This window comes from Macadamia integrifolia, unplaced genomic scaffold (assembly GCF_013358625.1).
Source record: "Macadamia integrifolia cultivar HAES 741 unplaced genomic scaffold, SCU_Mint_v3 scaffold746, whole genome shotgun sequence".
Taxonomy (NCBI): domain Eukaryota; kingdom Viridiplantae; phylum Streptophyta; class Magnoliopsida; order Proteales; family Proteaceae; genus Macadamia; species Macadamia integrifolia.
In genome coordinates this window covers 18709-30910 of record NW_024870530.1, presented here as the reverse complement: position 1 = coordinate 30910, position 12202 = coordinate 18709, and the positions used below count along the sequence as shown (strand labels likewise).

Genomic DNA, 12202 nt, shown 5'->3' with positions numbered 1-12202 from the left:
GAACCACTTGGTGATGAAGCAACGAAACTCTGTGAACAACAAGGCCATACCATTGACCGACTGTCACTTAGAGAATTATACCAAAAGGCTCTTACTCCCCTTGGAAAATTTTGCAATTAGAAGCAGTTTCGCAAGGAATGGGATAAGCTCTCCTCCAGGTTAAAGGATTCTTGTGACAAATCCTATTTGAAGATCAAATGCAAAGATCCACATACTTGTGAATGCTCGACAAAGAAGAAAAATCACCACAGAACATTCCGGTCTTCTAAAAAATTCTACAGGATAGGAAGGCAACCTTCTCACAAAAATAGGCGATGAAAATATCTTCGCAAGAAGAAGGTTCGTGGAAAGAACAGTGATCGTTGTTATGTATGTGGGAAGAAAGGACATTTTGCAAAAAATTTCCCAAATCAAAAGAAGCGAGAGAAATTGATTCATATGCTGTCCCAGTTCTAGGAGCCAAATGAAGTTTGTCATGATGAAGACATTGAATCCGTCTACTCTCTAGATGATGAGTTCTCCCAGGACACTCTGTTTGCCATTATGGCACCACCAGAACAAGTAACTCAGCTCTTCTCAGTTAGTATGTTGATTGGGTTCAGCACTTAAGGCTTGCCTTTGAAACCAAAGAAACCCTGATTCTTGGTGCCACCAACCAACACTTTGTTGTCATACATTTATGATATTCCAAGTAAAACATTGGTACATTCTCACAGATCTGATCACAGTACTGTGACACTAGGAATAGGAAACAACACAGCAGGATAACTCACTACTGTCAGTAGAACAGAATGATGGCCTTCAAGACTCGGGAAAAAGTCAATAAACCAAAATAACAACTAACTCACTCTGATGGGGATAACAATTCAGTGGAAGATAGGGGTCTTAGACACTCCTAAGTTTCAGCCACATCTAATGGCTAGATCACGAGATATGATAGAAGTTCAAAATTAGAAACTAAGGCTGTGTTTGGTATGCATTCTGGGAACGCGTTCTGAGTTGAGAATGGATTGTAGGATGACAAAAATATTGTTTGGTATACATTCTAATTCTAGATTCCTGGAATGAGACCAAGAACAGAGGGTGTTCTGGAATGGGAAAAAACCCCATTCCACGTTCTCGGTTTCCTTCGTTCTAGTCCCAACTCTTCGACTTCGGCTACTCTCCCAACTGGTTGCCTTCGAACCCATGCATTTGCAACTCAAAAAGTTATAACCTTCTACAGAAAAAATTGAAGCTCGCATCAAAATCAATTGAGCCTTCAAATTCCTTCGATATGCGAACCCTAGATCTCTGCCATTTTCTCAATCTGAAGCCCATATGATTTGCTACAATTCTTCAATTTGAAAGAAAATGTGAGACAGAGGGAATCGGGTTAAGCTTCCATTCTTGTTGTCTCTCTCAATTCTCTTTCTGAAACTTGTGGTAATTCATTCTCTCTGCTTGATTCGTTTTTGGGAAAATTGTGTTCCTCCAACATTTCTCTAGCAGGTCGTTGGCTCTACTCATCACTTACAATGTCGACTGACTATCCTTTTTTCCCTTGTTTTGAATCTTGTTGCTTCTCTTGCTACCCCTGATCCTTCTTCATTCCCTTTTTCTTACATGAGAGATACAAACACCTGCACACATAGAGAAGGTTGGTGGTGGTGAAGCGGCGGTGGGGTGCCTAGGTGCGATGAGTTTTAGCAGCATCCGGTGAAGGAGCAGCTACCGAGAGTTGATTATTGCATCAGTAGACCTCTGCATTGGTGTGCGTCCCTTACCTTCTTGCTTTTTATCTATTGCTTGCTTGAAAATTCTGGGAGCTCTCTGTCTCTTTCATTTGTTAGAACAAAATTGCTTATTTTCGTTTATTGATTGTATTTGCAAGCTTTTCGAGTCCTTAATTTACAAGCCGTTGATGACAAACAGAAGAAAACAAATGTAAAATATGTGCCTTGAGAAATAATCCGAACTCATATAATGAAGATCAATGCATAATGTGCTTCTCCTCGTGCTGCCTCTCAAAATGTTCAAAATCCCTTCCAGATTCTAATCATGTTGGGATTTAATGAGAGGAATGAGGTGTTTGATTTCATCGCTGCTGTGCTTAAAGAGGGAGCATGAGGAGTCGGTTGAATCAAAAAATTATAACCATATTTATACCAACGAGGTGTTCAATGAAATGCCAAGTATTATGAGAAAAAAAAAAGCATTTTAACAAAAATGTATCCAAACAGTGTTTCCATTCTCCATTGGGAATGCATTATATGCTTTGAGAATCGGAATGTCCATTATCAGAATAGGAATGCATACGAAACACAGCCTAAGAGTTCAGAAATAGAAACTCAGTACCTTAGGATGAACAAGAAATTACAGTTGAGGAATCCTAGGACTGGGGGATAACATACCAAAAGATACACGATGTAAGGAACCCAGCATGAAAGTTTCCATGAGAAATTAAGTAGAACAGAAGGGGCTGCAGGGTAAAGGATTGCCTTCCAATCTTTAGTATTCGACAGGCTATTTAAGGAGCATGAACAGTAAAGTAATCACCCTCACAGTAGCCTTGGTACCGCACAAAACAGTCAGTTCCTGAGAAAATAAAATAGAAACTACAGTGAGAAGATGGAGGAGAAGAAGAGGAAGAAGAAAGAAGGGTGGGGGGGAGATATGACCAAGGCCTCTCTCCTATGGCCTTGGTCAGTCTCTTACTAGCCTAGGTATCTCACTTAATTCCACTGCTTTACAGTCTATGGCATAAAACCAATTTCATTATCAACTTCAAAATCGTGGGGAGAGCTCTAAGGTCCCTTACACATATAATAGGCTATGGCCTAGACATAAGAAGGAAAGAAATAAAGAAGGAATCCCGTCACAAGGAAAAAATGACTACAGAAAGTTATTAAACAAAAGAAATTATCTTAGCTAGAAAAAAAAAATATATTCCAAGATCACAAAATAGAAACTACTTTTTAGCCTAAGATTACAAATAGAAACAACTTAAAAGACTGCCATGATTCTGGTTTTTGGTGAACCAGAAAACACCCAGTCCAATGGGCCGGCCTGGTCCATAACCCAGTTTAGTGAACCATGGCGTAAGTTAAGTGGCGTGGACCTGGTTGCTTTGGTTCCTAGGCATGCACTGCTTGCCTTGGAACATGCCTAGGAACTTGTCTACATCATATTTTTTTCCTCATCTACCTCATCTACCCTTGTTGAAGGTCTACTTATTTTGTGGAAAGTTCCCTCATTTTCAGGGCAGTCGGTTTTTGTTTTAAATAAACACCCATAGCTACTGAATTGCATTTTATCTATTTATTTCTTTCTCCAGTAGTTTATATGTTCTGATTGTTTCCAGAAATTTTGATTCTTGGCACTGGAAGGCACATTCAACCGGTGGATCCTGAACTTCGACGCTTTATTAAGTCTACTGGCATGAAATTGGAATCAGTTGATTCGGTAATCATTATTTTCTTCCGTAATGATTTTCTTAACTGCGCCCCCATTTTCTCAATCCGTTTCTTTCCTCTAGTTATCATTGACATGACAATGGTTTGGTTGAAACAAAAATGTTTACAGAAATATTGGTGATATGAGAAAGGAGAAACTATCTCCTCTGTTTTTCTCTTCCTCAGTCATATATTTAGTTTTTCCTGAGTTAGTGATGGATGTTTGGTATGGAATCTCATACTTCTCTCAGCTGAGAACATGATTTTAGGCTTTTTAGCATAAGTTTGGTCAAAATCAGCCTTCATGGGCTTTGTTTTAAGGTGTCAGAAAGGAAGTCTATATAAAATTGCAGATATATGATTTGCAGGCTGAACTATCAATACTATTATCTCCCAAGAAAAGGGTATTAGTACTAAGTAAATTCCTGGATTATTGTCAGCCATGTATTTGTAACACTATTTAAAAAGGTGTGGGCATATCAAGAAGCACCGGCTTACTCCTAATCAAGTTTCTGATGGTCTCAGCAAACAACCTCTGGTGTATGGTTTATTCCCCCTCCCCCTGGGGCTCCCTAGCTAGATGGTTTCTTTTTCCTTGTACACACAGTTCACTTCCTTACTGACGACGGATACTGCTAGTCTTTTATTTGGTCTAATTTTGCTTGTTTACAGAGGAATGCTGCATCAACCTACAATATTTTGAATGAAGAGGGGAGGGTTGTGGCTGCTGCCCTTCTACCATTTGGAGTTTCTTCATGAGACCCCTCAAGGACTCGATCTGTAAGCAGTTGGTTTTGTTATTCTATCTTCTTTTGGTGGACTTAATAACTAACTGCATCTCAGTTCCCTTTTTAGGGAAGCCATGAAAGGATTGGGGAACATCAAAGCCTCCCAGTTGAGTAAAATAGCAACCAAATTTTGTGTGAAGTCTCTGGGTTCATGCATAGGTTTGTTTATTAGTTCTTTTTCAGAATAATATATGGTGACGGAAAGTGAATGGCCACACTATTCGCATCATCAATTGCTTATGCAATTCTAGGGTTTTGGGACCCTAACTTTCATTGAAATCATCTGAGAACAACTGGAATTTTCCCTGCAAAGATTTGAACTAACAATGATTTGAGTTTTATGGATGTGCGATGGATGAATTTTTGCTGCAAATATAGTGGAATTGAAATTGCTAATCACCGATTTTTAGCTTGTTGATGCTACTAGTTTTGCTATTTTGAATGATTTTATTTTTTGGTAATGTCAGTGAATATGAATTTGTGAAACCGTATCTATTTGTGCTTCAGAGGTTGATTGGAACCGCTAGATATGAGTCTAAAATGATGGCCGGAGCTTGGCATTCCAAAGCTCTCATATGCACTTGCTGAGCCCTAGGAACTCTGAACTGGGCTTGGGTTTTCAAAACTTAGCCCAGCCCTGCCCATCTCAGTCGAACCCTTTTTTTCTTATTTTACTTTTCTTTTTTAATGGAAAAGAAAAAATTCATTAATTGAAAATACTTAAGATACCAATGTTCTGGCTAGAGTTCTCATGTAGCGTTTGTTTATAGTCATGGTGGCTAAACTTGCGTAACAAAAGTACCAATTCACTTGTAGGCTTTAGACAAAAAATTGGAATAAATAAAAAGTTATAAACATCCAAGAAAAGAGGAATGGTGCTCCAAGGCCATGATTTGGTACTCAATTCTTCTACATCGTTCCGGATCTCTTTCACCTCCTATCGATCAACATTGGCTTGCTTCATCCCATAGAGAAGGCTTTTAGTTGTGATTTTAATATTTTTCCCTATAATCGGCATAAAGAAAGACACATTTTCCTCAAGTGATAATACTAGTGGCACATCTTGATATATTATTAATGGGACTAGTAACACATTTACATATTAACTATGTAGTTTAAAATTAAAAATTTTTGGTGTGCTTAAGGGTATAGAGTATGTAGAAGTCATCTGTTATTAAGTGGGATGGGCAAGGGGGGGGGTGTTGGGATAACCAATACTTCACCCGATGTAAGGCAGTATGGATTGGGTTTACCCTATGCAAATGTGACCTGGTTCCTGTGTGTCCATATGTAATAACAATGTCTGATAAAGGTAATAAAGAAATTATCAAAATCAATAGTGCGTATAGTGTCAGAATTTAAAAAAAAAAAGGGAGTTAATGGAGAAATATAAATGTTCTGTTCTGAGTTCCGATGGACCTGCCACCCAAAGCCTCTTGATGAATTCGTATCAAAGGAAGGTATGCCAGATAGATTCATGCTGGTTATGGCACAAACTACAAGTTGGGTCAACATTTATCCATTTTCCCAAAATGTTTTTGGTAAGAATCCCTCAATATGCTAATCAATAAAAAATGTACTTAAATTTTAATTGTAATTTGAGTTCCAAAAGTATCGCCACCAATGAGAGCACAGAGAAAAGAAAATATACCTGTTTGAGATTCCATTAGATTTGATAGTCGAATCATATTTTAAAATATTCACAACAAATTTAGTGGTAAGAACCCCCTTTTTGAGAGGTGACACAACTACATGTCATTCTCCAAGGAAATAGGGGCTTCCAGATTTTTATTTGTCAAGGGTAAGGGGAGGATTGAGGATGAGAGACTGGCATTCCAGTATTCCCCATAAAGAAATCACTAACACATTGTAAGGTGGAGGATATGTTACAAGAGACAGAGTGATTAGGCAAGGAAAAATTAAGAATGGATGGGATCTAAGGATCAATCCAGAATTTTGTTGATGTTCTATTCTGAATGCTTAAATAAATCATTTTTTTAAGAGGTTAGAAGAATACTTACAATGTTGTTCCAAATAATCAATCCTCTTCTTTTCATAGTTTTTGGACAAAAACTGACCAGTTTAGAAAGTATTTAGTCCTTTGAATTTGAGCCCACAATGATTGGTCAGTGGAGATGAGGTGCCAACCAAGTTTCAATAATAGAGTTTTATTTTGAGTTCCAGAATCTCGTAGCCCTAAACTATTTAGGGAATAGATCTTATGCCACCCAAAGAGAAGTAACTTTTTCTTATTAATCCTTATCTCCATTCCAAAAATGCAAGTAAATTGAATTTAATTCCTGCACGTAACTTTAGAAAATGCAAAGCAGGACATTAGATAAGAGAGGATGGATGATAGAGCAGACTGGACTAGCATTGTTCGACATGCAAAAGATAATAGGTGAGACTTCCATAGAGCTAATTTCTTATCAATTCTCTAGATCTGGGATGAAATTGGTGCCAAGATAGGTTGAGTTAGGTTTCAACTCATTCATCCCAAGAATCTTGCAAAGGGATGCCCTACAATTTGCATTCACATTAGAACTGAAGGTTAATCCACTCTTGTCACAATTGATGGTCAAGCCAGAAATGTCATAAAAAATGGAGAATGCATTTAACAGTTGAAATATCCTTTGTGGTTTCTCTACAAAAGATGAAAGTATCATCGGCAAAAAAGAGGTGCAGGTGCATGTATAGCAATCGTTATACCTCCAGTGGAGATGAGGTGCCAACCAAGTTTCAATGATAAAGTTTTATTTTGAGTTCCAGAATCTCGTAGCCCTAAACTTCAATTTGATTTGGGGAACAGATCTTATGCCACCCAAAGAGATGTAGTAAATCGAATTTAATTTCCTGCACGTAACTTTAGAAAATGCAAAGCAAGACATTAGATAAGAGAGGATGGATGACAGAGTAGACTCGACTAGCATTGTTCGACCTGCAAAAGATGATAGGTGAGACTTCCATAGAGCTAATTTCTTATCAACTCTCTTGACAATATGGCTAAAGCCAGTAGTTCTAGATCTGAGATGAAATTGGTGCCAAGATAGGTTGAGTTAGGTTTCATCTCATTCATCCCAAGAATCTTGCGAAGGGATGCCCTATAATATGCATTCACATTAGAACTGAAGGTTAATCCACTCTTACCACAATTGATGGTCAAGCAAAAAATGTCAAAAAAATCGAGAATGCATTTAATAGTTGAAATATCCTCTGTGGTTACTCAACAAAAGATAAAGGTATCATCTGCATAAAAGAGGTGCAGGTGCATGGCTAGCAACCTTAATACCTCTAAACAAGTTAAGGTCCTGTAGATATATAACAGTCTTGATAGTGCTTTCATAGCAACAATGAAGAGAAATGGGTTGAAGGGGTATCCATGACGGATCCTTCTAGAAGGTTTAAAAAATTCAAAAGTAGAACCTTCTGCCACTATGTAGAGGATTCAATTCTGGGTATCGATTATGTGGAGTCAAGAAGTTGTAATTTAACCAAGGATTAAAGTATCGGTATCGATCGTCGTATCGGTCGGTCAAAATTAAGATACGTATCAGAGGGTATCGTATCGTATCGGAGATACGCTAAGATACGCTAAAGATACGCATATAAATGGATAGGGAACACATTTTTATACACTTTTATATAAAAAAAAAAACAGTTAAAAAAAGCTATATATAACATGTAGAATGCATAAATACTTAAGTAAAGGCATGGTTTTAAGTATCGGTGCGTATCGTGCCGTATCGGCCGATACGTATCCGTATCGGTAGGCATCGGCACGATACATACCGATACGTATCATGAAAATTTTAAAACCCTTATGTATCGATACGTATCCTACGATACGCACCGATACTCACCGATACACCACCGATACGCATCGATACTCACCGATACGTACCGATACTCTATGAAAAAATCAAAATTGAAGTGAAATGTACGTTTCGGTATGTATCGGTACGTGTCGGTACGTATCGGTATGTATCGATACGTATCGGTGTGTATCGGTATGTATCGACCGATACACACCGATACGTACCGATACGGTCATAAAATGGCCAAAATGGGTTATTTTTTAGAAAAACATAATTTTTTGAGGTGTTTTTGTTCCAAAGTTGCTGCTAACCATTTTTCTCTCTAACTAAAGTGGAAATCAAGATTGGGAACAAGGATTTTACATTTATGGGACAATTACAAACCTTGGATTCTTAGTGCGATACTCTCAATTTACTGTTTATGCATAATACATGTTATATATAACTTTTTTTAACTATTTTTTTATGCAAATGTGTATAAAAAAGTGTTTCATGTCCATTTATGTGCGTATCTTTAGCGTATCTTAGCGTATCTCCGATACGATACGATACCCTCCGATATGTATCTTAATTTTGACCGATCGATACGACGATTGATACCGATACTTTAATCCTGAGTAGAGGGTCTCGATTGATAGACAAATATATGAGTTGAAATGTTCAAAATTGATGAGGTTTTAGTTTTTTACAGTTTTCTTTCCTCATGCCATTGTCATGTGATGAGTGCATGAAGAGTGTCGTGGTGGTTCAAATCCTTGGCTAGGACCTTCTTCTTCAATAGGAGCAACTACGATGATATTCTGCACTTGTCGAATATAGGCACAATATTTACCCAGTCGAAATATTGTAGCGGGTCTCCCTTCATTGTAGAAAAAATAATTTTTTTATAGAAGTGTAGATTAAATGTTTTTAAAGAACATATAAAAAATCAACAAAGTGTGGACCAATATTTTGAGTAGATCTAAGAAATAAAAAAAAAAAAATTGAAGCCCTCACTTTTTGGGGGAAAAAATGTGGGTTTCATTTGAAATCATGTATTTAGTAATTATATGTTATGACATTATTTTTAAGAGTTGAATGAACTAAATTTTCTAAAAAAAAAAAAATTTGGAGATTTTTTTAAAAAATTAATTTCGAAATAAAAAAATTAAAAAATATATTTTTTTTTGAGAAAAATCAAAAATTTCCATGGAAGTTGTAGAACACTTGCTTTTACATAACATATAAAAAATCTAAACATTTTTAACCATTGAGCATGAGTAGATCTAAGAAATTCGAAAAAAATTGAAACCCTCATTTTCTCTTGAAAAAAGTTTGTAAATCATTATAAATCCAATGATTTCATGTAATAATGATGCACAAAATGTGATTCTAAGTATGATGAACCTTAGATTTATAAAAAAAACTTGAAAATCTAAGGTTAAAGTTGAAAAAAGTGAGTAGAGATTCAAGAACTTACTATTCAAATGTTTCAACTTTCAAGTTCAAGCCTTCAAGGTTCTTCTTGGACTATGTTTCTCTCCTTCTTTGAACCATTCACTTCCACAATGTTTCTTTCAATCTACCATTTGAGTCTCCAAAAAGGTGTGTGAATCAAAGGGGAAGAAAGAAGCAAAATATAGAAAACTGTTGGTGAGAATGTGAAGTGTTTGTTTCAAACAACAAAAAATTCACACTTAAATAGCCGTATCGTGTCGATACGGTACGATAAGGCTCGATACTGCATGATACCTTCGATATGTACCGATACTCTCGGGAATTTTTAGATTTTCAAAAGTTCGTATCGTACGTATCAATACCGATACGGTACGGCACGATACGATACGTACGATACGCCGATACACAAAAAGAGGCCCAAAATTCCCCGTAGCACGATACATACCGATACGGATATGTATCGACCGATACGGCACGATACGCACCGATACTTAAAACCATGAATTTAACCCAATAAAATTATTTTTCTTGATTAAAATTTCAATGGGGGGGGAGAGAGAGAGAGCATGGTTTTAATGCAGAGTATTGGCATTAGCATAAGAAGCTCGCTTAGTCCAACAATAAGGTGCGAATGTGATGACCTGGTGGTCAAACGGTCAAAAACTACCTCTCGACATTCTCAGGGTGAGGTTGCATAGTTCTTACCCCCTCAGACCTTGCACATGCGGGAGCCTCGTGCACCAAATACATCTTTTTTTTTTAATTGACATCAATATTGCTTGCCTGCTGTCGACACCGTAAGTATAGACTGCATAGTTCTCGAAACACCCAATTCACCCCTTCTTGGTTGGCATACGATCCTTAAATTCAGTGAACGCTTTAAACTGATAATTACTTTGGTTGGGATTGGACTTAATTTATTGTGTTATTTGATATTTACTCATAGGTCAAGATCTTGGATGAATGCAATCTAAAAGCGAGCAGGAAGCAGGTGGAACTTATACATAGGTTAGCCAAGAGAACAAATGATGATAGCCTTTCGAATAAAAATTGTAGTAGACATCAAGGTGGTGTTTGGTATGTGATCTTAGAAATGCATTTTCAGTGTCTAAAATGCATCTGTAAGATAGAATGAGAATGCCATATTCTGTGTGTGTGTGTGTGTACTTACTAAATGAGGGGGGACTGGAGAGAATGCCTCCCAATATCGTGGGCTGATCCAAAATTTCCCAGAAAATTTTAATCATTTTCTACATTTTGTAGAGACCAAACTTAGCCAAAGATTCATTTCATGGCAGCTCCCAAGCCAATTCTGTTCCTCACCTTTCTTATCTGTTAATTTTCTTTCAAAACCTAAATGGATCACTACATCTTAATCAGACTTATAATACAGGTTGGATCTAAATATCACTCACACACACACACATTCATTCAGACTGATGGAATGCTAGCTATTAAGAGCAGCACGGTTGCTCAACAGTCCAAGTGATTTAAAACCTTCTCACCAGTGTCCCATTCTGACCCGAGTCACCTAACTGATCTGGCTTGATATGGCTCTTTTATCTTTTTATTTTTTTTGAGAGTTTAGTGATAATACCAACAGTATCAAATGGATCAGTGCTGTCCCTTCTGTCCGATTAATACTTAAAAGTTAAAACCAAGGTTTCTAAAATGGACCAGAGTTCTAGTCGGTCTGGTATTTCAGTCAGCTGTTCATGGTCCAAAAAATCTGGTCCGACACACCCAAATGAAGCATGGCACTGAAAATCTTTAAGAGAGATAATCACAAATGATGTAATGAAACCCTCTGCCAGTGTTTGCTTCCAAAACTTTTACATGGATCCTATAACCTCCTATTATAAACAATAATAAACAATATGCATAGCTTAGGCCTCGTATCAATTATGACATTGAACAGAGCTGAAACCCTAATAGTCTCCCTTGATGTCTGTCCTGTGTGAACAATTGGAAGGAATTTTATGTTGGGATGCTCCTGCGCAGCAAGTCGACAGGGGTTTCATGTAGGCATTATTATCTAATACTTAAGCAGCCCAAAGTCAGTCGCAATCATGGTGCTTGCTTTTAAATATGTGACACACAAATTTTAGGATTCTAAAGTCTAGACAGGATGAGACTCTTAATGGCTGATGTTCATACCTCACAAGCCATTTGTATCACAGGTAATATATGCATTCTAGTAAGTTTACAGTATACCTAAATGTCTGGAAGTAGATTCTTAGAATGATGTAAACTTTATAGATATCACAGGCATAAAAGCCAGGTTCCTTCTATCCATGTGAAGAAATTTGGGGGTAACTGGTAAGGCTCCATAAATCAGATTATCATCTTGATTTTAATATTTAGAAAAGCTTCACAAATCACAATAATAACAAGATAGAATGCAAGAAATTACTTCAGTCAAATCAAACTCCAGTCTTTGAAAAAACAACGACAGATAATCACTACCAAGGAAAAGGGTTGGGTGCATTTAAATATAGTGTATAAAGCGTGGGAACTGGAATTGGGAGATGAAATTCCACTGTCAATTAATTACTTTCATAAAAATCCTTGAATTGAAACATCATAGCAAATATAAATCCCAAAGGGAGAGGGTTTTAATTTCAATTACCAAGTAACTTAATACATGTTCAATCCCACTTTCCATCTTCAATAATTAATCACCCCTCTGACACCCTCCCTAGTCCCCCCACCACCCCACCACCCCAAA

General features: G+C 37.1%; 1 protein-coding gene across 1 annotated transcript in view; it reads left to right on the top strand.

Moving 5' to 3' along the window:
* The window catches only part of LOC122069874 (NADH dehydrogenase [ubiquinone] 1 alpha subcomplex assembly factor 3-like), a 38124-nt gene extending 33503 nt beyond the window's left edge, over positions 1-4621 (top strand). The window contains 2 exon segments of the mRNA XM_042633957.1: positions 3344-3444; positions 4107-4621. Coding sequence (XP_042489891.1) covers positions 3344-3444; positions 4107-4193 — 188 coding nt within the window. The 3' untranslated portion in view covers positions 4194-4621.
* Positions 4622-12202: the final 7581 nt, after the last annotated feature.